The 24,662-nt window shown below is 44.3% G+C and overlaps 1 protein-coding gene across 1 annotated transcript in view; it reads left to right on the forward strand.

Moving 5' to 3' along the window:
- The first annotated feature begins 9,515 nt into the window (after positions 1 to 9,515).
- FASN (fatty acid synthase) overlaps positions 9,516 to 24,662 on the forward strand; it is a 71,848-nt gene continuing 56,701 nt past the window's right edge. Inside the window, exons 1-8 of the mRNA XM_067547110.1 lie at positions 9,516 to 10,956; positions 15,621 to 15,761; positions 16,674 to 16,826; positions 19,892 to 20,065; positions 20,989 to 21,189; positions 21,637 to 21,759; positions 22,414 to 22,529; positions 22,837 to 22,971. Coding sequence (XP_067403211.1) covers positions 15,635 to 15,761; positions 16,674 to 16,826; positions 19,892 to 20,065; positions 20,989 to 21,189; positions 21,637 to 21,759; positions 22,414 to 22,529; positions 22,837 to 22,971 — 1,029 coding nt within the window. The 5' untranslated portion in view covers positions 9,516 to 10,956; positions 15,621 to 15,634. The remainder of the gene's footprint in view (positions 10,957 to 15,620; positions 15,762 to 16,673; positions 16,827 to 19,891; positions 20,066 to 20,988; positions 21,190 to 21,636; positions 21,760 to 22,413; positions 22,530 to 22,836; positions 22,972 to 24,662) is intronic.

A 24,662-nucleotide genomic window follows, 5' to 3' on the forward strand; every position in this document is an offset into this window, starting at 1 on the left:
GTTTATTAAATATCAGTTCATTCTGCTACCTGGAGTTGTTATAGATGCCCAGCTACTAAAGATTTAAACCCTCGTGCCGTTAGATAGAGCTTGCAGTTTTTAGCAGAATTATGTTGAAAAGAAACACTGGAGTGGGTAAGACGGGAAAATGTATCTCTGTGAGATGCCTTAGCATGCTAGTTTCCTATGTTTACTAATACTACACTCATTTTCTGTAGCTGCTTAATGTTCATTTTAAAGCGAGGGATATAAAGAGATTGGGCCTGCCCTGCCTTGTACCTTCTGTCGTCATTTATGCTTGTGCAGAATGGGCATAAAATGCTTCCAAACCAGAATTCTCCACTCACACTGGCAGTATGGGTTAGCATAAGTGTAAGTGACTTCACAAGTTTCAAGACTGTGAGAATCAGGCCCATTAATAATACTTAGAATCTTTCACCAGATGAACTAAAAGCATTATACAAATAACTAAGCATTATAACACACCTGTGTAGCATGGAAGTGTTTCCACCTGAAACTGCAGGAAAAATGTTAAGTGTAATTAGACCAGCACACCACTGTACTTATGAAAAATGTTATGGAATTTTAATGATCATGACTTAGCAGGATCTCTGTTTTGTTTCATTTGGAAAATGGCAGGATGACACCTCCAATAGTATTGCAGCAAGCTGGGATATTGGTTTGGTGCTAAAGCTCTGACTCTACAAACACTTATTCAGGTGCTTAACTTTACTACTGTGAGTGGTCCCATTGAAAAGAATAGGACTACTTGTGGTAGTAAAATTAAGAATATGTGTGTTTGCAGGATACGAGTCTAAGAAAAAAGAATGACCTACTGAATCATTTGCACTTCTTCCTGCAGCACACAGGTGCTCCTTGAAGGCCTTCTGTTCAAATTCTGTCTCTAAACAACTCTGCTTAAGTTTGAGATCTGACAAGAACACAGTACAAGGTTGTAAGGCATGGCAGTAGGCAGCTCAAGAACAACTTGAAAAAATTGTTCAATGTTCTATTAAAAATTTTGCCTTAACATATAGGTGCTATGGTAATATAAATAACAGTAATAAATTGCAACTTACAGGCTATTATTCCCTTGGGCTTTTACCAAGTCAGTACTGGATCTTAGGTGTCTTCTGTGCCCTTTCCCAATTTATTTTACTTGAAGGTCCTATCATCAGATTAAATATTTTTTATATTGTTTCTTCATGGAGCAGAGCAATATGATGCATTCCCCTCACCTAGAGCCTTAATAAGCTGTAACTGCAACTCAAAACACAGTGGTTTCCAGCAAGCAGAGGAATTTTGGCCCCCTGATCAGACCATAGTTGCAACAAGCTATTGTTAGACATTTCTAATATATTTTCCTGTATTCAAAAGTTTTAAAATAATTATAGAATAGACATTACAGCAACTCTGAAACTCCGATTTCCAATGGTTTCAATTTGAACATGAAGATTCAGAGCATCTTCGTATGATGTGGTTCTGCATTCTGCTGAGAAGGGCAAGACTGAAACATTAACATGGTGAAACTCTAAAGAGGAAAGCCACGCTCCCATTCAATGAATTGTTGTATTAACATTCTTACATCCGATTGACCCTTGGAAAACTCTTTTCCTTCTAAACTGATCTGTATGTCCTGTACACTGGGTGTTAGCTCATGAGCTGCAGATTTCAAAAGTTGCTTTGGATTTTAAAATCTATCACCTGGAATGCCTGTTCATGCAGATCCCTTGCCAGGAAGTCAATTTTTGTTCATTCAGCTTCCCTGAGCAACTTTTTATTTACCAAACCATAGATGGTGGCAAGTGTTGTTTTTGGCTGATCCCATTCCATTTTCTTCTTTTGATAGTAAAAGACAGAATTTTATTTTATTGCGGTTACCATGAACAGAGAATAACTCAAATTAGTGTTGAGCCAGCAAGAATGGTACAACAAGCATACAAGCAGTAGGTACAACAGTATCCAGATAACTTGTACGGGATGTATTGCTTGCACCCCATCATATGATAAGCTCCCATCTAGTAGAGAGGTATTTCTAAAAGCTGCTTTGAAAATTCCTTTTTCATATATTTAGCAAGTAATTATCATTGCAATTTTTCTTTCAAGAACAAGCAACTAAGACACACTTCAAACCTTTTCAAAATAAAAGGCAGATGAGAAGACTGATAAAGTGACACTATGGACGTTACTGACCTACTGAACAAAAAGCAAATACTACGAAAAAGAATGAAAAGGACAACTCCGGGTGACTACAGGGGAATGGAAAAGGTAGAAGAAAAGCAAAGGTAAGTACTTGATTGTTACTAGCAAAGTACATAAAAAAAGAAAGTATATAGCACCAATGATGCTATGAGAGGATGATACAAATGATGGTAGCATCATCAGGACCTTTATCTTCATTTGTAGCAGATGATGTTACAGATGAGCATAGAGGTCCTGCCCACAGTAGGTCATATTCAAGCTGGACCTGTTCCACTAAAATTTCCCACCATTCATACCTTGGTGCATTTTCACCTATGTTGGCAATGGTAGGAGATTAAAAAAAAAAAAAAAAGTATAGTGTAGACAAGGCCTAAAAGCCTGATCCTGTGATGCTGAGCATGCTGTACATCTGTTGAAAACAATGGAATAGGAGAGCACTCGACATCGTGCAAGATTGGACTGTAATTAGACAACAGAAATAACAGATCATGAGGAGTGGGAAAAGAACTGGGGAAGGATACAAATGCAAGACAAAGACTAGTGCCAGCTCTGGACACAACTGGATTAAAGAAGAAGAGCAGCATTGAAGACTCCAGACTCAGCTCCAGGATTGAGTTCCACCATGTCTGTATGGTTGGTTCCTTGGTCACTAGATCCAACAGAAAAAGCCTTGAAGGCACCACTGACATCAGGTTCTGAGATAAGAGCCACGCTGAGAGAAAAGCCACTGGATCAGTTTTATTTAGTTCCAAAGAAGATGGCAAAGAAAAGAAGGCTCCGGTTACCAGGGCCAAGTCACACCAAGGATATTCCTCAGACCTGTCAGATCCTAAACTGAACAGAGCTGATCAGATTGAATCTCTGTGTGAATCTCAGTTAACAGTTCCAAGAGCACTATTGGATCTGAAGGCAGCCCTGGAACTAACAGTTTCTTCAGCAGCATCAGTTTATTGTGGTAGTGGAACTTCACTGTGGAGATTTGCAGTCTTGTTGTGTACTGAAACAGTGAGACTCCCTAGCTAAAGGAGAGAAGAGGAAAGCTCCTGCAAATTATCTTTCTCAGCTCTCTACTCCTAAGAAACAGCAAGAGATCAGAAAAATTGTCTCATTTTTCTATAGACACTTCCTTACCACTCCCTAAATCACCTTCAGGTTTTCCTAGTAAGATGATCTCACCTTTTGAGATCTTACACATGCTAGATCATATAGTTTCTCCAGTTGTGTCTCCAGAGTCAGAAGAACCGGATTGGGTTAAGCTGGAGTTCCCTCCAAGATTTTACCCTCAGAACACAAAGGGTTCTTCCAGATATGGACCTCATACACTGTTTTACGCTCCAGGCTATGAGATGGTGCCAAAGGGTGCATGCTGGCCAGACTGGCAAGTTTCACCATGGTCTGTATAGCTCTATCAGCAGTCATCTCTATACCACAGAGAAACTCCACAGCCTCATTGGTGTAGAAATACCTTTCCCCCTTAAGGGTCAAGGAAAAGTTTGTCCATCAGATTCAAGGTTCTTGGATCCAGATACTGCTCCTGGATTTAAAGATCAGTCTCCCACCATAGTTCCTGACATTCTGTTGGAGGAGGAAGAGGCTATGGAACCTGAAGTGGAAACTGATTATTTGCCTGATGAAAATGTTGCAGTACTGCTTCTTCCCCTCCTTCTGAGAGTGCTTTATATTTAACAAGCCTGTGAACAGGATGGCTATGGCTTTGAAATTTCTGTCTATAACTTTGGAAGAAACCACCCATCTAGTAGTTGATGTTTTGGATGCTACATCAAAGAACTTCAGGTTTGAATGTCAGTCCTCTGGTTTGACATCACTCTGTGTCAACATCCTTTCTCTATCTATTCTACTATCTTTGACATGGGGAACTCAAAGTGCAAATGTTCTGAAAGGGCTGTGGTTCACCCCTCCAGCTCTATCAATGACAGTTACATCAGATGCATACAAAAGGAGATGAGCACTCTTATGATTCAAGGTAATTGGAGCTTTCAAGAGAAGAGACTACATGTAAATATTCTGGAATTTAAAGTGATTTGTATGGCTCTCAAGTCCTTTCTTCCTCAGATTTATCAAAGAGTAGTACCGGGTCATGGACAATACAACAGCAATGTATTACATCAACAAACAGGAGCTCACTCTTCCCAACTGTGCAAGGAAAGGAAACAGTCTAGTTTTGGGATTGGTGTACTGAGCACAGCCTTTATTCCACTGCTGTTCACTTAGTGGATAAGAACAACAGCCTAGTGGATTAACTTAGCAGAGATGTGATGGAGTTACACAAGTGTGATGGAGTTACAAAAATGACATATTCAACTTGGGAGAGTTTGTATTGCACCTCGTAGCAAACAGGTGTATGTCCAGAAAGTGCCTTCCATTCTGCTTGAGAATGGGCAGAGATGGTTTGTCCATATCCAGATGCCTTTCTTGTGAATTGGGGAAAGGGCCATTATACGCTTTCCCCCACTTTCTGTTTATTTAAAAGGTGATAAAAAGGATAAGAGGAAGCCAGGATATTAGTGGCTTTGACATGGGCAAAACAACAGTGGTACACTCCTGGAACTTTCTAAGGAAATGTACAGACTTCTGATGTTACTGGATTTTTTGTCCCAACAGAAGGGCAAGTTTTACCATCCAGTTCCTTTATCACTGCACCAGATAGCGTGGGCTATACAACTTTAAAAGACTTTGCAAAATCTTGCCATTTAGAGGTGTAACAAATGTTACTTAATGCAAGAAAATAACCAATTAGAAAGCATTATGATTTCAAAGGGGCTAGATTTATGAAGTGGATGCAGGGCAAATCTGTACCTCCACTTTTAGTGCCAATTCAATTTATCCTAGAATATTTATTTCAGTTAAAGTTTCAACCCTCCTTATATCATCTGTAAAAGGTCACTTAGCAGCTCTTTCACCACACCATGTACTCATAGATAATAGAGCTGTCTTTGTATACTATACAGTCAAAATTTACAAAAGAGCTTCTGTCACGCTGGCTGGATCAGGGGGCCCTTGAAGTGTATTCAGGAGCTCTGATTACTCCCTTCTACACCCTTCTATTCCCTTCTTGCGTTGGGGGGTGTCACGGTGGCTGGATTGGGGGCGGGAGGCATTTAGTATATTGTTTGAGATCAGTATGTCAAAATCATAATTCATGTAAGATTATGCCATGTCAGGTACTGTTAGAAAGGCTGTAATGTGCTAAGTAAGATGATAATATTTATGTTCATGTGTTATGTGTGTAATGGAAGTTATGGATATGTTTGAGATATCTGTATTTCAAATTATGCTGTCTGAGACACACCCCAGACAGGATGGCTGCAGAACAATAGCCTGCTTAATGGCCCATAAAGGCATTCCCAGGTGCAAGGGGCCCAGGAGGAGAAGCCAGGGATATACCTGATGAGTCACCAGGACTTGCCCATTTGAGTCTGGACTCCATTTTGGTTCCTGTAAAATTCCACAAGCAGCATGGCAGGGGCCAGAGGATATATAAGGCAGAAAGAAGCCTTGGAATCCATTTTGTCTTCAATCCTGTTCAGCTTCTGCCACATATCTACCTCTGGATCAAGCCATCTGCAACTGAAGCTGTGCAACAAAGGACTGAGACCCATCCAGGTACTGGATGCATACCAGAGGGACTATACAAGCCAGCAAACTCCACAATTCTTCTAGAAACCTGATGTATATGGACTTTCAAATCATTTTTTATGTATCTGATTGATTGCTTTAATCCTTTAATATTTCTCTTATGGTTTGTTTCTTTATTTTTATAATAAACCTTTAGTTTTAGTTACTAAAGGATTGGCTGGCAGCGTGATATTTTGGGTAAGATCCAAACTTATATTGATCTGGTACTGTAGCTGACCCTTTGGGGTCAGGAGGAACCTTTTTAGTAAAGAGGATAGAGTTTAAATAACTGGTCTCTTTACTGGACCTAGTGGCTGATCGGGAACCAGAGACTGAAATGCAGTAAAAGGGGACTGTGTGTATTTGTATACTGGCTTGATGGCTGGTTTGGGGAATCAGAAGCACAGTTTGCGGCTGGTTGGGAAGTCTGACTTCAGTGTCACCCATCAGTGTTGAGAGAATCTGCTCTCCTTTTGCAGCCTGCCCTGACCTTGGCATTATCAGGTGGCTACCCTAGGCACGAAAGGGTCACAGCTTCTCAGAATTTACCCACTGGTGAAAGATCAGGTTCCATTATGGGAATTTAATTTAGTTCTAACTCATTTCATGAAACCTCCCTTTGAGCCTACAGTGACTGCTTACTATTCTGTTTGTGTGTCTTAGTTGCCATGCCATCAGCCAGATGAGTGAGGGAGTTACATGCCCTAATGGCTCATCTATCTTTCACTATATTTCACAAAGACAAGGTGGTGCTTTGCCATAACCCTAGATTCTTACCCAAATTGGTATCTGATTTTCACATTAACCAGACAATACATTTGCCAGTTTTCTTTCCTAACCCTCACAGTTACAAGGATGAATCAAAGTTAAATACTCTTGATACTAACCCTACTATCCAAACTGGACTAAGAGATTTCACAAGTCCTCCAATCTTTTTATTTCTTATGTGGCCAATCATAAAGGTCAGGTTGTCTCTTCACAAATGTAATGTAGGTGGATTAGACAATTTATAGAGGAACACTATTAACTATGATCTATTTCTGCCCTCTTGGGATTATATCACACTCTACTAGAGCAATGTTTCCCTCCATTGCATTCCTTATATATCACAGAGATTTGTAGGTTTGCCTCTTGGTGCTTTGTACATACATTTATAAAATGTGCAAAATTTGGAATCATGGGGTTAGATAGGACCACAAGGATCATCTAGTCTAACCCCCTGCCTAGAGGCAGAATTTCTTGCGTCTAAACCAATGGTTCCTAACTTTTCAAGTGTGCAGACCACTTTTCAACCTCCAAACATTTCGTGGACCACCACAAACTACTAGTTTTATTTGAAATTATACATTTCCTTGGTGAGGATGTTATTTTTTCTTTTCCACGGACCCCCTGTAGTAGCCTCGTGGACCACCAGGTGTCCGCAGATCACAGGTTGGGAACCGCTGGTCTAAACTATTCAAGACAGATGGCTATTCAGCCCCCTTTTAAAAACCTCCAGTGAAAGAGCTTAAACAGGGCAGTTCCATTGTCCTACTGTTCTTACAGTTAGGAAGTTTTTCTGAGATTTAATCTAAATCTGCTATAGTGTAGTTTGAATCCCTTGCCTCTTATGGCAGCCTTTCAAGTATTTGAAGACTGCTTAATCTCCCCTTTTCCAAACTAAACATACCCAGTTCTTTCAGCCTTTGCGCATATGGCTTGCATTCCATCCCTTTGATTATCTTTGTCACTCATTTCTGGCTCCTTTCCAGTTTCTCTACATCCTTTCTATACATTGGTGACCAAAATTGGACACAGTACTCCAGCTGAGGCCTAAGCAGCACTGAGTAGAGCAATACTATGACTTGCATGCAATGCCTCTGTTAATGCAATTTAAAATTGCATTTCCTTTTGTTCTAACAGCATCACATTTGCTGACTCATATATGTATTTGTGCATTTATTTTTTATTCCCTATATGTAGCACCTTATATTTGTCTTTGTTGGCTATAGCCCAGTTCTCCAATTTATTAAGATTCCTCTAAATTTTAGCTGGTACTTCCCCCAGCTTTGTGTCATCAGCATATTTGATCAGTATGCTCTCTAGTCCTACATCCAGGTGGTTAATAAAAACGTTAAACAACACTGGACCCAGAACTGATCCCTGTGGAACCCCACTTGAGACCTCCTTCCAAGCTGACATTCTTCCATTAATAGTTACTCTTTGTTTGTGGTTGTTTAACCAGTTATGTATCCATTTAATGGTAGTTCCCCAGAACCTGCATTTCCCCAGCTTACTTGTCAGAATGTCATGTGGGATCTTGTGTCCAGAGCTGATGCACACTCAAAAGGGTAGTATTACAGTCCTTATTCATGTAGGAACCTGAGTCCTACCTTCCATTGCTGTCCCCATGAGTGGGGATATGGAGAAGACACTTGAAGACGAAATGAAGATTCCTTATTTGTAACTGGAGTTCTTTGAGGTGGACTCTACATACTCACATTTCCTTGTGCGTCTTTTCCTCAGTCTTTTCGAAATCTTCATTTGAGGTGGTGGTGGAAGGAACTGAGGCAGCAGATGGCACTAAGCCCCTTTCTGTACTGAGTAATGCCAACTCTTATGACTTTTTTAGCAAGTGGGGGGATTTTGGCTGGGCTGGAGCTCTGCCCTGTGATGACAAGCTTCACCCTCCCACAACTATGAGCCCTTTCTGGGGGTATAACCCCCTCTGATTGGCTGGTACTCTCACCTTCAGAATGTTCAGGAAGGCTGAGGAGATGGATGGGTCGGGCCTGTGACTGCTCTGAGGGGCACTGCCAGGGGCGTTATGCCGTCTGAGCTGCACTGCCAATGCATCCCAGGATCATGAATATGCAGAGTCCATCTCTGAACGCTATAGTTACAAGTAACCTTCGTGTCCAGGGTTTGAAGATAGGGAAGGTGTTATAGTGGGAGCCCTAAGGCTCTAAAGCCAGAACCACCTTCCTCAGTCCCTCTGCTGTGCTCCCTGATTCCCAGCTTGGATCAAGAGTTAGGAGGAGGGGGGGGGGAAGTGGGTGGCTGGGGGAGTTACAGCCCATGTGGGTTTTGGGAGAGGTGGCAGCTGGCAGGAGGGAGAGGCAACTAGAAGGGAATGAGAATTGAATCTGGCACAAGGTCTCAGGAGGCCTCATGGGAACCAGATTGCCCGATAGCCGGAGTTCACTGGCTTTTAACACTAACAGACTGTGAAGAGGGAGCAAGAATTAAAAAGCTCCTAGCTGTGACACAATGCTCAGTGAGAGCAGAATTAGCTACTCACGCCAGCCTCTCCCTGCAGCTCTAGTGAGAAAAAGAATGAGGATCATTTTCAAGGAGTAACCTGCTCTGGGCTCTGCTGGGTGGAGGCGTTAGGTCCTTCTCTCTCTAACCCTACCTGCTCTTCTTCCCAGTGTTAATAAGCTTTTCGGGGCTTGGGGGGGGAGGGCAAAGGGGATGAGACCATCCTCTGCATCTGAGGAAGTGAGCTGAGTCTCATGAAAGCTTATGCCTACAAAAATTAAATGTGTTAGTCTTTAAAGTGCCACAGCACTCTCCTTGTCATCCCTGTAGCATATTTCACTGCCCCACTGTCTCTTTTCAGGTTTGACCTGTAGTAACCTCCAGGGATCACACTCTCCCGAGGTGAATGACCTGAAATAAGCCGCAATTCACAGGCGCTTCTTGCATCACAAGCGGCTTCATTTCCTAAACAGAGCCGTCCCCTTAATACAGTCATCATATCACCCTATCTCCTAGCAACACCCACACAGGCCCAGAGATTGGGCCGGCAGCACCCTTTCACACGCCCCTGCCTGCTGATTGGATGTACCGAGCAATGAGTGAGCGTCTAACAAGACATGTTCCCTTATGTAAATGTCAGTCACCTCGTTGAGGAGCGAGAACTCGGCTATGGTGTAAACGAGACGTTGCTCCACTCTCCCCATCAGCGGCAGCTTCCTCCCGTCCTAGGCCCGGCCTCCAGCTGCCCCAGGGCCTCTCTGGGAGCGGGCGGGTCGGGTAGCCCCTAGCCCGCCCAGAGCCCATTTCTGGGTACGGAGTGGGTGCAGGAAGCTCTGCAGGGGGGAAATCCCGCCGTGTCCCCCGACTTCCCCGCAGTGTTTGCTCTGCGCCCGCCCGGCGGCCAGCCCCGGTTTCTGAATGACCAAGGGGCAGGTACCGAGCGGCAGGGTCCGCCTTTCCCCCACACCCACGCCGAGCGCCTTCGGCTCTCCGGGCAGTGCTCTGCCGCGGCACCCCCGCTCCCAAAGCCCTCGCTGCGTGGGCCGGTCTCGGAGCAGGCTGAGGCAGGTGGCCGGGCCGGGCGGCCTGGCCGGGCTCTCGTCTGCTCACAACGCAGGCAGCACCGGAGAGCCCGAAAACGGGGCTGCGGCCAGGGGAGGGAGCGGCCAGGACGGGCTGCGGCGGAGAGAAACGCGGTGTAAACCCTTCCCTAGCAGCGGGTTCGGTTCGGTTCGGTTCGGTTCCGCGGAGGCCTCCTCGCCACAGGAGGAGCCATCGTCCCGCGGGGAGGGCCGCGGCCGAGCCCGTCACCGGCTCGGGGTCTCAGAGCAGCCCGCGGGGAGCGCGGGGAGCGCGGGTCGGCGCCTGCCAGCGCGAGGCGAGGCCAGGCCAGGCCAGGCCAGTGGAGGCGCCCAGGGGCAGCGTCTGCCCGACAGAGTCGAGCGTGGCCTGCGCCCCGCCCCCTCCCGCTGAGAGGCTCCCGCGGCCAGGGGGCCGGCGTCGCCCCAGAGCCGGCTCTGGGAGCCCAGCCCTGACTCTCATTGGACTGCGCCGAGCAGCAAAGCTGTCAGCCCATGTGGCGTGGCTGCCGGAGCTGCGGCTGCTTAAATAGCGCTGGCAGCGAGACCGCGCGAGAAGGAGGCAGCGAGCGACTCAGGCACGAGCAGGGCCGGCGCGACACAAGAGGACAGGCGGCCGCAGCCCCAGCCCCAGCCCCGCATCGAGCTGTGGTGCACCGCGGCCCCGGCCCCGGCTCCGGCCCCGGCATCCCCGTCTCTAGACACCAGGGTCGGCTCTGCCGCCGGGCGCGCTCCGAGGCCAGGCTCCAGCGGCTGCCCCAGTAGCGGGGCCTTTCCATACCTCGGATCCAGGAGCCAGGTAACAGCCCTGGCTGGGGTAGAGGGTTATCGGGCGTGGAGCCGGGCTCTGGGCAGGTGCAGCGTTGGCTCAGCTGCCGCCAGGATTGCGTCGCGTCTGGGGGAGATAAAGAGCGAAAGTGCGGGGGGGGCCGGGCCCGGGCCGGGCCGGGCCGGGGCTGGAGCGGGAGCGGCCGCCAGGTTATCCGGGAGCATCGGCGCTCGGGCTCCCCGACCAGCAAGATGGCCCTGCCCCCGCGGCTGAGGAGACCCCCGACAGTCTGCCGTGCCTCTCCTCCGCCCGGCCGGTTCGTGCGGGGAGCCCCTCGCTGGGCGCGGCTCCATCTTGCACCAGTTCTCACGCTGGAGTCTGTGTCAGAGGCATCAAATGCAGCCGATCAATACGTGTAGTGTCTGGCTCCATGCCTTGGTAAATGTGCGCCAGCCTCTTTCCGCAAGTAGGTAGCGCAAAGAATAGGTGCGAAATTCTTCGTGTTTGAACATCAAGTGGAACGTAATTCGGATTGTGCCAACTGCAGGTGCTGGTGAGCGGTTGAGTGTAACATGGATCGGTGTACGCCTCTTTGGAGAGTCAGTTGTAATCTTAGATTATGTTCTGAATAAAACGGCACTGCCTCCTGCAGTATTCCCTCTCCCCCCAATTTCGTTTACTATTCATAGCTAGCTAAGAAGATTTAATTTACTTGAATTTTCTTACACTAATACAAATAATTCTGTTTAAAGAGGATTTCAAAAACCAAAACAGGTGAAGTAAAATTAAAGGATTAAGTGCGTTTGGTTATCTGTCCTAGAAGTGAAGCTTGCTTAGAGCTTTGATTTCTGGAGCTGCACATCATAGGTGAGGTAGCAGCAGGGAAGAGGGGAGGTGGAGGCTGAGCTCTTACTGCATTGTGAATGTTCTGCATCCAGCCATTTTGAAGACAGTTACACACAGTAAAGCCCATTTCACAAGCAGATCTAGAAAGACCATTTTTTTTCTTTCTCTCCTTAGCCTTCCCACCCTCATACAATTAACAGCTATATACCTATTAATACATGCAAAGGGGATTAAGAATAATAGATAAATAACATTGATTAAAACAGGCTTTCTGACATACTTTTGTGACAACAAGAAACAAGCACAGAGATTTTCTTCGTCTAGTCACTAGAACTGAAATCTTTTAATTTCTTTTCAGATAGCAAATTTCTCTGTAAATATTGTCTTAGAGATTAGAGCAATTTTTTCCTTTCCATGTATACTTTCATGTGGTCTGAAACTATAGTCTGTGTGGTCATCTGCCCCACCTAATGCAGTCTTACACCCATCCTCTTTATCCCTTCTCCCCCCACCATCCTGTACCTGCAGTTAGCACTCTCAGACTTGATTTTAATACACAAGTAGTTATGTAATTTTAGTTATTTAAAATTAGCTGCATGCACTCAGACTGCATGCGTGGATAATATTAAAACAGAAAGAAGATACTCTTCTAAATATTTGATCTCTTGGGTTTTTTATTGGTGTTTTTAATTTACCAGAGGTAGGGGTGACAGAAGCCTTAAAGGCAAGAAATTTAGGGACTCCTAGTTATCACAAGGTAATCTCTGGTGTTTGAGATACCATATTATAAGAGGGAGAGAATCCCTAAAACTCAGCCCATTTGTTAATCCAACCATAGATATTAACAGATGTATTGGTTCTTATTCTTTGAATAAAGAGATAACAGTATTGTAAGCAAACCCCTCAGCTGGATTACAGAGATCCAGTCAGGTTTTCAGCCTCTCCAAGGAGTTCTAAACTTCTTGGGATGTGCTGAAAACTAGCAACACTTCTTCAAGGGCTTCAGGAAATGGAACTATTTTACGTGAAAGTCAGTGTTCCCAGGAAAGGAGTCTGAACTCCCACTAAGGGCTGATTTCACTGAAGAATGTGAGGATGCCTATGAAAAAATGGATGCTGATGATGAGACCACTGTCTATCTTGCTAACCAATATTGTCTTTTTTGGTACTTCCATGTCCATCTTTTTCTTGTGTGATATTTAAGTTGTAAAATCTCTGGGGCAAGGTCTGTGGTTTTTCTTCAGTGTTTGTACAGTGCCTACCTTAGTGGGAGCCTGGTCCTTGACTAGGGCTCCTAGGCACTATGGCAGTGTTCTTCATTGCAAGGCCCAGGAGCCAGTGGCAGCTCCCATCGACCCTACGTGCGGCTCCCTGACTATATTTTATATTCCAATTTATTTTATTTTTAACATTTAGAATATGTATTGAGCCTATCAAAGTCCACCTTTACGTGTCACCTTGACCAGATGGTACGATGTGCGCCAATAAGTACATCTAAGTATATCCATTGTATAACAACCATAATATTACCATAGCAACCCAATGTAGAACTCGGAGTGTTCAACCGTTTGTGTCGTATATTATTTTTTGGCCCCGGTGAGTTACTGGAAAGGATGGATAGATTCCTAATTCCGTTGAAGAGAAAATCGGAAAGTGAAACAGGAGAAAAAGCAGATAAGAACGTAACTGTGGATATTAATGAAACAAACAAAAGTTTTAGTTACACGAGTCGCTCTGTAACATTAAATCATTAAGGAGTAGCAAGCGATTTGTTAATTTAGTAGTTGATGTGGCTCTCACATTGAAGTTTTTTTGCCAGAGTGAGCCCCCCCCTTGAAAAATAGTGCCGATCACTGCACTATGGTAATACAAATAATTCATAATAAACTGACTCACTAGGTTCTGTGAATGGAGATAACAAAAAATCTCTTGTTGAGCTTAATTAATTGACCTATTGTTGTCAGCTGTATTCTGGGAACGTTTTTCTCATAAAGGGCCTGATCCAATGTCTACTGAAGTGGGAATCCCACCCCCCTCATTACATGACGAATTAGTTTGTAGTAGTATTTCCCAGGGAAGCAGTGGAAATCCCATTGCCTGAGGCATTTTATACTAGGTTGGAAAATTTAAAATATCCTGTTAGGTGCCATCCTGGTTTTGCTCCCAGTGGGGGTGGACTTGAGCTAATAAGTTAGTTACATTTCTACAGGTCAGATTTGTGCTGTGGTTACACAAGCATAAATCTGGAGTAACTCCACTAACCTTAGTAGAATTTACTGATGACTTATGCTCATGTAAATAAGATCAAAATCTATCCCTGTGATGTGTGTTGGCCAAACTGCATCTCAGCAAAACCCCTGCAACCAAGAAGGCTGAGCTTTTTGTTGGACATTAATGCCTTCTGCATCTGCTGTTTAATTCCAGGATCTGCTGTAAAATAGGTACACTATCTACAAGATTGCTTCCAGTTATTTGGAAAGGTGGGTTCTGTCTGGGCAACAGAATAAAGTATCTGGATAGAAGAGAAACCCATTTGAATGACTTTGCTCAGAAGCATCAATTTCATGTAGCCAGTTTGCCCAGAGGTGTCAATTTTGTAAGAGTTTCTGAAATAGTTCTCAAAGATGTCCTAAAAAAAAAAAAATCCTGAATCAATGGCCTTTGAGTGTGTTCATATACATGCCATCTCTCTGGCAATGAGAATAAATGTCACCAGCAAAACCAGAATTCTCTGCCTTTTTTATAGAGAACTTTTGGGATTTCAGTTTTAATTAAAAAAAAAAAAAAAACAGTCCTAGTGCAATAACAATTGCAAACGGCAGTTGAACAAAAATGATGTTTGCCATACCAGGCAAGTACTGGCACTAGAGCCATGGGAAAAGGTGATCAAGAACCAACACTACTGGATGGGATTTTCCAAAGCGCCTAAGTGACCTAGGAGCACAAATCCCATTGAAAGTCAAAGTTTGGTTTTCAGTGGCTCTCATGCTTTTAAGTGTGTGGTGGTTTTTTTGAAAATCCCATATATCGACCCAGGAGAGAATTTGTCTATAGCTATTAGGTGAGTTGTTTAAGTAGAGTTCATAGCCCTCAATCTCCTGAGTCCTGGTCTATTCCCTTAACTGCAAGGCTGACCATCCTTCTGTCTGTTTTGAAGTTGTCTATTTGTGAGAGGGGGCTCCATTTTCTCTAATTTCACGTTACTACGTCAGACCAGCCTGCCAATTCCCTGTTTCTAGAGGTGGGATTTAAGTCCATCACCTAGTTATTAGTAGTGCATTGGGGGGTTTTAATATAAAAATTGCACCTAAAACCTATGTTGACTGTGTCAAATTTACAGTCTGATTCTGCATTATGATCTTTGTAGACTAATTTCATTGGTACTCCATCCAAACACAGCAGTCAGCCTGCACAGATCACATCCCATTTTAGGATCAGGGCTTTGACTCGTAAGCTGCTTGTGACAGGCATCATGCCGTTGTCTGTTTGAACATCTCAAAGTGTGCTGGTAGCATTCAATAAATAACCCTTCAAAAGGGAGGAGGCATTTTCTTGCTGCAATTGTTCCCATCCCCTGGTTGTGGCACAGGAAGTAGAGATCCTCAGACCCCCTTAGTGTCTGTTGGGTGGGGAGGGGGTAATTTTTGTTGTCTTTTTTTTAATTATTATTATTATTATAGACTCCATGGACAATCTCAGTGTAGGAGAGGATTTAATTTCCTACAATGTACATTTGGGTAGTGCTTCCTACCTTCCCAGCATGTTGAGGACAACATAACCTTTTCTTTGCATGAATATTCACCTGGCTAGTGATCTATGGATCTCACTTCTGTAAATTCCTTTTCCAGAGAGGAGTTGGGAGATGGAAGACGTGGTGATAGCAGGCTTGGCAGGAAAGCTGCCAGAATCAGAGAACATGCAAGAGTTCTGGGAGAATTTACTCAATGGAGTTGACATGGTCACAGAAGATGATCGTAGGTGGAAGCCAGGTGAGCCTTGAGATTGTCTGTCTGTACCTGGGGTCTGAGTGCTCCAGATGGGGGCTCTTTTCCTTGAACACTTGGTTTCATTGGCAGGAGACCCCTGCCAGAGCTTATGAACTAACTTCTGATGTCCCTGAACTTCATGGCACCTGTCTCCTGCTTTTATAAAGATCCAACCTATATCTGCTGTATGACAGCCTGTGTCAAAGCGATAGCCAAATAAACTCCATGGTGCTGCCTTACAGAAGAGAGTATTTTAGCAGTGCAGTTTCCATACTCCTGCACCAGCAATGGTGTCTAGCTGCTATTAGCTTCAAGCAGTGGTTAGACTGACACAGCTGTTTGCTGGGTATGGGATGGGATCTCTGTGGGCTTGGGAGTAGCGAGATCACCTCAGTCTTTTGACTTATATCCTTGTTATAATGTTCTTGTCTGTCTGGCTGCCCATTGAAAACCCTTTTCTAACTGAATGGCTATGCACATGCCAGATACAACTGAAAGCTCGTGATCTGCAGATGTGGAAAGTGGCTTCTGTGTTTCTATCTGGTGATGAACTAGCACTAGTGACCAGATGCACACTCTGTATTGCAAAAGCTGCTTGTTTATTTGGCACAACTTGCTAGAGCATGAGTGCTTTGCAAAGCCAGAAATAGCAGCAAATGGGGTTTAGTATGGAGAGGTTTCATCAGAAACTTTACCCTTCTTCCAATTAATTCTTAAAAGGGTGATGAGGAAGTGGGAAAAGTACACACCTTGGATCAGTCTGGTACTGAAATGTAGAAATAGGACTTGACGTTCAGAATAACCACAACTGGCATGTGATTCCTGTTTACACCTAGGCATATGACAGTCTCTCACCTAGTAAATACATTTTATGTTGAAGTTGTCTGTGATTTAAATGTTTTTTTTCCTCTTCAGGACTTTATGGGCTCCCAAAGAGAAATGGGAAACTCAAGGACATCAGTAAATTTGATGCCTCTTTTTTTGGGGTTCACCCCAAACAAGCTCAGACAATGGACCCTCAGCTCCGCTTGCTGTTGGAAGCTTCTTATGAAGCCATTTTGGATGGAGGTAAGCAGCTGAACTACTGAATAGGTAGAACTGTACTTTAGTGTCCATGTGAGGTTTTGAGGTGTCTTGCACCTGTATAAGTAGAACTCTCTTCCAGAGTTTGAGAATTCTAGGGATTTCACAGTAGAGAGGAGAGACCAGAGAGCAGGTACAAGTGATACTAAGTTTTCTTCTCTGGGACCAGAGCTACGATATCCTTCTCTAAAATGGGTAGAAATGTCTATCTGGGGTCCATGTGGAGTAGCTCAGTACTTCAGTAATGCTTGAATTGCCATATTCTATTGTTCAGTTTGCTGAACCATTTACATTCAGAAAAGGGTTCCCATTACCCTATTTCCATTATATTCTGCTAAAACGGAGATGTTTTGGTTTCAAGGGCAGTGAAGATGATTGGGATTGGGGAAGGGAAGGCAGAGTTAATATTAATCCTCATTAAAAGTTCCAGAAGAATGGGAGAATGTACAATGATGTGTTTCTGGGCATCTGCTCAGTCAAGAGATAATATGTGGAACTGGATTTTACTTCCATAATTCTTTTATTCAGAATATTTGTTCTCAAAATTTGATGCCTTCTCTCATTCCATTCCTATCAGTATCTGGAACCTTTTGAAGTTTTAATAATACTTATTCTTTTAAAAATTGCTTTCTCTAAAATTGAATGCATTTATTGTTTAAAAATGAGACCCACAGTGACAAAGCCAGAAACAGTCCTTGAGACACCAGAGACTTTCCACCTACAGCTCTTGTTATTTATTTTTATTAACATAGTGCCTAGAAGCCCCAGTCCTAGTCCAGGAACCCATTATGCTAGGTGCTGGACAAACACAACTAAAAGACAATCCTGCCCCAGAGAGCTTATGATCTAAGTATAAAACAAGACAACAGATAGGTACAGACAGACTACAAGGGAACAATGAGACAGTACTGGTCATCATTCTAGTCATTGGTCTCCACACACCAGCAGCCTAACTGTTGTTAATTTATTTTGTAGGTTTCACAGCAAGGGAGAGTATAAGGAGGATAATGAGTTAGTTTTTTGGGTGTTTACAGGGACCTCCTCCCCAGCATGAGGAGCAGCATGAGAAAGCACGAAGGTGCTTGTTTGAAAATTTAACAAGTGGAATCATGGAAGCTGGAATCATAGGCCCAGCAGAAGAGGAGTTGGCCTTTTGTTACTGAATGAGATAAGTAGGGTGGGAAGAGGCGAAGCAGCGCCTTCACAGTGAAGACAAAAGATTTTGTATTTTTCCATTGCCTCTCTCTCCTATCAAACAAAGAGGGGTGATGTGGTCAAAGTGACAGGCTAGGCAAATAAACTATGCAGCAGCATTCTTACTGGATGTGAGCAGGGCAAGACTGCATTTGTCAAGGCCAGAGAGGGATGTTGCAATAATCAAGACATGAGATGACGAGAACATGAATGAGAGTTTAGCTGTGTGGATGGTGGGTAGGAAAGGCTGTATCTTAGAGATGTTATGTGGAAAGAATTTGCAAGATTTAAATCTCTCTCTAGCCCCTCATGTCCAGGCTGAGTTGAAGATGACACCTAGGTTATGATCCTGCATGACAGCAGGATGATAGTATTATCCACGGTGACTGAGAAGGGAGGAAGCAGGAAGGGTGGTGATCAGGAGCTCTGTTTTAGTCCTGTTGAGCTTGAATTCCAGGACATAGTCATGGAAGCCAAGGGAGGTCACAATTTCCAGAAGAGGTGCGTGATCAATTGTGTCAAAAGTATCTGACAGATTAATGAGAATGAGGATGGCATAGTGGTTCTGAGATTTGGATAAAAAGAGGTCATTAAGGCTCTGCTGAGACCTCCAGATGAGTGCAAGTGGCAGAAGCTGGATTCGAGAGGGTCTAGGATGGAATTGGAGGAGAGGAACTTCAGACAGCCATTGTAGACAGCGTGTTGAATTTGGGGTGATAGTTGGAAGGGAAAAACCCCATGACCCTACTTTCATCTTCTTTAAGATGGGAAAGTCTAAAGCATGTTTGTAGTGGGAGGGGTAGGAGCTAGAGGAGCGGTGAAAGCTTGAGGAGAAGAGTAGGATAGGAGGTGAAAAGTAGGCATCGGGTGCTCTGTCACTGCACCTCTTTCTGCAGGACTCCTGGTTCTGTGGTTTCAGAAGTTTTTTATTACTGTTCTTGAGTCAAGACTTGAGGAATCTGCCCTGTATGTTCTGGGGCTCTCTAGAACACCTGTATATGCCTTGTTAAGGCGTTAAAAAGAGGTCTGCATTTTACAATATTTTTCTTTTTCCTTGCTCGTGATTAGGTATCCTTCTCTTTTTTAAAACAACTGTACTTACAACCCCCCACACTCTGACTCTTTTCTCCTCCACTTTCAACCAGACACGTTTCAGCTTTTGTTCTCTGGGGCTTACCTTTAGCCTCTTTTAAAGTATGTCTTCATTGCAGGGCTCTTCCCTGGGTTTTAATTGATGCCCCCAACCATCCACACACATACCATTTTACTTGGGTTTGTGTGCATTGAACCTGGGCCTGCTTAACTGGCTGGGAAGTATAGCTTAGCATCCGCACTTCGCAGTGTGGACTCAGACTGCAGTCTGGTTTTAGAGCTTGGGTTCTCAGTCCTCCGTGCCTTTCCATAATTCATAGGAACTATATGTTCCTGCTTTTCTACCTACTCCCTTCTTTCTCAGAGGAGTCTATCCGTTTATATACATCGGTTCAGCATCTAAACCCCATGTCCCATGCAGCTGCTCTGTTTCTACACAATACGCAGACAGTACCTTGACTGACAGAGAAGCCATCTCAGCAAGTTGCTAGCTGCACTGAGGTTGACATCAAGGTTCTAGTGGAGCTCTGGTGTGAGATCAGTAAGGACTTGGGGAGCTGTACCTGAAATAATCATGTGTGTGAGAATATCTCAGAGGCTGGCAGAGGAGGGAGTTGGCAAATCAGTGCAGGGAGAGAATCATGGATTCCATGATCATGGAACAGCTGCAAAAGCTCTGGTACTAAATGTAGCTGCTCTTGCTAGTTTGTCCTTCAATTTGAGATCGTGCCTGGTGTGTAATCTACCTTCTGATGTCATCTCAGGTGTTAATCCAGCTGCCCTACGTGGCACAGACACAGGTGTGTGGATTGGTGTGAGTGGGTCAGAAGCTGGTGAAGCGTTTAGCCAAGACCCTGAACAGCTGCTGGGATATAGTATGACAGGCTGCCAGCGTGCTATGTTTGCCAACAGAATTTCCTACTTCTTTGACTTAAAAGGTAAGTAAGTGTTCAGGGTCTCTGTAATGTTGATTAGTAATAGTATAGAGTCCATAGTGTGGTGGGCATTTACACAAACATGAAGACCTGGCCCCTTCCTGGATGAGAGAGCAACGTACGAATGCTGGGTGGGAGGGTGGGGAAACTGAAAGCAGTTAATGTGATGTGACTGGGCAGCAAGGCTCAGCATGCAGTCTAGAGTGTCCAGAGGTCTAGGTGGGGATAGTTGGAACTCTTCTGAGAAGAGGCTGATGATGGGAAGGGCATCTGGAAAAGGTGTTTGCTACTTTGGGAGTTGTTTGCTTGTTTACACAGACACTTGGTGGCAGGCAGTATATAAACTGGCCCAGAGATGAGAAATGGGAGGAAGAAACATAAAGGGAGCAGTTAACTCTGTAGCATAGGCAAAGTAAAGGAGGTGAGGCGGGCATCAGATAGGGATGAGAGTGAAGAGTAGACAAGATCTTAAAGACTGGGCAGAGGATGAGGAAGTCTGCATGGGTATGAAAGTGGTGGGCAGATTACAGGACAGCAAGGTCAGGAGGAGGAGAAGGCTTCAGGGGGAGAAAAAATCAGGCCAGGGACAAAGGATTTTAGTGGTGGGGACAGAGAAATGGATGAGACCGTCCTGAGATGATGAAATGCCTTTGGGTTCTGCTACATAATGCCTTTCATAAAGCAAAGTGGGAAAGGCACAGTTTGACCAAACCAGCCTTCTTGCAGAGGGTAACATTGTGAATGCATCAGGATGCCCTTAATGTTCTCTAATAATTTTTATCTATCACCTGATCAACTTCTTTAAAGATCCCAAGCTCCAATCCCTGGAGAGCAGAAATGGCAAGTTCTGAAAAGCAACTATGGAAACAAACAGAACAAAGTGATTCATGGCTTTAGTTTTTATTTCATTTTGTTTTTTCCCCAAGGACCAAGCATGGCCATCGATACGGCATGTTCCTCCAGCCTCATTGCTTTGGAAAATGCTTACAAGGCAATTCGTCATGGAGAGTGCAATGCAGCTCTTGTAGGAGGCGTCAACCTCCTATTGAAACCCAACACTTCTGTTCAGTTCATGAAGCTTGGCATGCTTAGTCCTGATGGTGCTTGCAAGTCCTTTGATGCTTCAGGTAAGGGATAAGCTCCAAATCACATTGTGCTCTGCGAGAGGCAGCCAATAATCTGATTTGTATAATGAAACAGTAAAATGGTTTCACTCTCTATGCCAAATAATATGAGCAAAGACACAAAACACTGGAACTGCCAAGGGCTGCACACTCAATAGAAACACAAAATATTATAAGGATGGGAAAGGAGAACATTTCCCTACAATGAGTGTGGGGAGGGGATAGGAATGTCCTGTTGGAAAGTGTTCTAGGGCTTCATAGACCAAGAGGGAGACTCCTCTTTAAGCCTGATATTTAGCTGAACTTGTCTGTCTTGCCTTTCAAAGTGACCATTGTTCTTTTAAGGCTCTTCAGGAATGAGACTACAGTGCATAGTACTTGACTGCTTTGTCATATGGAAGGCTGTCTGGATTTCTCATTGTTTTTATTTCATTCTTCCTTTGCCCACAGGAAATGGTTATTGCCGCTCTGAAGCTGTTGTGGTCATTCTTATGACCAAGAAATCCATGGCCAAACGGATTTATGCCACAATAGTCAATGCGGGGAGTAACACTGATGGTTTTAAGGAGCAAGGTGGGTCTCAAATCTCTGGGAGACCATGAGATTCTAGTGTTCTTTTCAGTGTTTATCCCAAGAATAGTAACGTTGAGGCTATTGCTAACTCTTCTGGAGTTTCCCTGGCTGGAAGATATGTTTCCCCTGATAATGGAAATTTCTGACCCTTTCTTGTCATAAGTGAATCCAGTTAAGTGGTTAGCAGTTTCTTCCATGTGAAGGTAATGGGAGAATATTCAACTGATCAGCTCTGCTCTCCCCAGGAGTTATCCCAGTGATGTTACACTGGCTAAGTAGCAAACTATTAGCATTTATGATGGGAAGGGAGATGATACAAAAATTCCTTTTCCTTCTCCCTGGGAACTTCAATTCCATGAGCACTACTCACTCTAGTAGTGGTTAATGAGCAAAAGCCTAGGGTCTTTGATATCAAAGTTTAAAATTTACGGCTTCAGTTTTATTCCAACGTCAACCCTTCCTTCCCCTCCCCATTTCATTTCCTCTTACTGAGGGCTTGACACGTTGCAGTTTTAGTGTTGGAAACGTTAACATAAACCCTGATGAAACGTATTTGGATCTCCCTCAGGAACCCACTAATCCTAATTAGTGAACAGATTGCTGAAACTTTGCCCCCAAATGGGAATGGGTAATTGATAGTGATTCTTGTCCCAGGTGTGACGTTCCCCTCTGGAGAGATGCAGCAGGATTTGGTCAGCTCTCTATATAAAGAATCTGGGATCCAGCCTGAAGAAGTGGAGTATGTAGAAGCTCATGGTACAGGCACAAAGGTTAGAATAATCTCACCATTGTCTCTTATCTCCCTGTGGCTCTTCTTCTTTCCCTCCAATTCCAGCATCTTTCTTCTCTTCTCAGATTCCTTTGTCTTTTTTCCCTTCCATTCTTTCCAAATTAACTGGAAGGAAGTAGATTTCCCATTTCTAGCTACTTCTGGATTAGCTATCACCTGCACAACTGTTTGGCTTTTTTTGTCTTTAATTCTAGAGACATTGGGACTGGGGCTTATCTGCCAACTATTGAATGTTGTGCATGCTTATTTATAAAGCACCATTCTGACTTTGTTTCCTTTTCTGTTAGGTTGGGGATCCTCAGGAAGTGAATGGCATTGCAAATATTTTCTGTCAATCGGCACGAGAGCCATTGTTAATTGGATCAACAAAGTCAAATATGGGTCATCCAGAACCTGCCTCGGGGCTTGCTGCACTAGCCAAGGTAACATAATAGTTGAGAAATAATGTGTATATATAGATGTAGTGCTTTGTGCACTGACCCATTGTGGAATATAGCTCTGGTGAAGAGAGAGGGACTTAAGAGGTTGTCTCATTAACCAGGCAGCCTATTCTGCTGTTGCCTCTTGCCTCATTTGGAAGTATTCATAAAGGTCCCAAATGCTCTGCAATAAGCTGGACTTAAATTCTCAGACAAGACACTCTGGTCTCTGTCTCTCTCTAGTGCTAATGTCTGCAGACACTTAAATTACATTGAGAACAGAGGGTTCTTGATTAAATGGCTAGTAAGCATTACTGTGTTTCTTGGTGATTTTGCTATTCAGTTATTTTATGCATCAGTGTGAAAAGCTGTAGCATACCTTGGTGGGGTAAGCTTGAGGCACTTGCCACCTAGGAAGGCTGGGAGGCAGCTTGGGTTGTTGGTGCCCAAGAAGTGGCTGAAGGTTTTTGTCGTGGATAGGGGATTTGTTTTTTTCCCCTGCTCCGCTGTCACTTGTGGGGAAGTGCTGAGGTGATTTGAAATGAGTGGGATGGGGGACCAGACACAGGTTTGAACTCCCAGTTGCCTCAGAGCGATCAGCTGGCCCACTCCTGCCCCATTATGTGCTACTGTAGCCAACACTGATGGATGAATGTCTGTTAAACTGCTCAACAGAGAGCTAGCTATCAATGTTGACACTTAGCTGTGGAGCCTACTGACCATTTAACGCGGCCCCATAAATGGCAGCAGAGCAGTCTCTGAGTTATTGTTTCAGGCTGTCTAAGGAGAATATTGTGGGGGTTATGTTCAGGTCATGCTGGGAAGGTTTCTTTGCAGCCCTGAGATCTAGAAATTGCAGTCTTGTTTTCTAGATGAAAACTGCATTCTAGAGCTCTATTCTGAGGCATCAGATGAATTCTGTAGTAAATGAAGTGCCCACAGAGTCATGAAAAAAATACATTCTACTGAAGGGCTGTAAACAGCTTGGTTATCCTAGATATTATGGTCTGTTTTACCAGAGTGGATTTGTGACCTTCTGGCATAGTTCCCTGCTCTCCAAGATGCTTCTTGGGTGAGGTGGAGCAGAATGCAAGATGTGGTGTTGGTCTGAGAGCTCTGACCTCCTTGTGCCATGTGCACAATCTGTCGCAGACCCTGTGTCCATTCCATTGCATGGGGCTATTCAAGCTCCAACAGTGACTCCATAGAAATCTTTGGATTTCTCCTGTGGGACTGAGCTGGGCTCCTTCATCTCTTACTCCTCCTCCAAGCTCCCCAACTGATGATGCATCAGAGCTTGCAGCTCCAACCTAAGAGCCCATAGTGCTGGACTCACTGTCTCTGTAATGGAGCTCAAGGCGTACTTCAGGGAGTCTCTAATCTAAGAACTCCCTCCCACCCTGAGTAGACCTTCAGGAGTTAGGCCAGTGGGTAGGTTTGTATCCTGCTGGTAGTGGTGGCAGAAATCCCTACCCTTTTGGAGTTGATGCTTAGTGGGGATATTGTTTAGGATTAGTTTGTGGTAGCATCCAGTGGCTGCAGTCAGGGATCAGAACCCTGTTGTGGTAGACACAGACAGTCCCTGCCCTCAAGATCTTACCATCTAATTAAAGATGCAACAACTGGCTGTAGTGAACAATTGGAAGGAACAGAAAGAAGACTTGTGGTGGGAGGAGATTGGTGAGAGCAAAACT

Source organism: Emydura macquarii, unplaced genomic scaffold, assembly GCF_026122565.2.
Source record: "Emydura macquarii macquarii isolate MOO-44397 ecotype Brisbane River unplaced genomic scaffold, CSIRO-AGI_Emac_v2 contig_1230, whole genome shotgun sequence".
Taxonomy (NCBI): domain Eukaryota; kingdom Metazoa; phylum Chordata; order Testudines; family Chelidae; genus Emydura; species Emydura macquarii.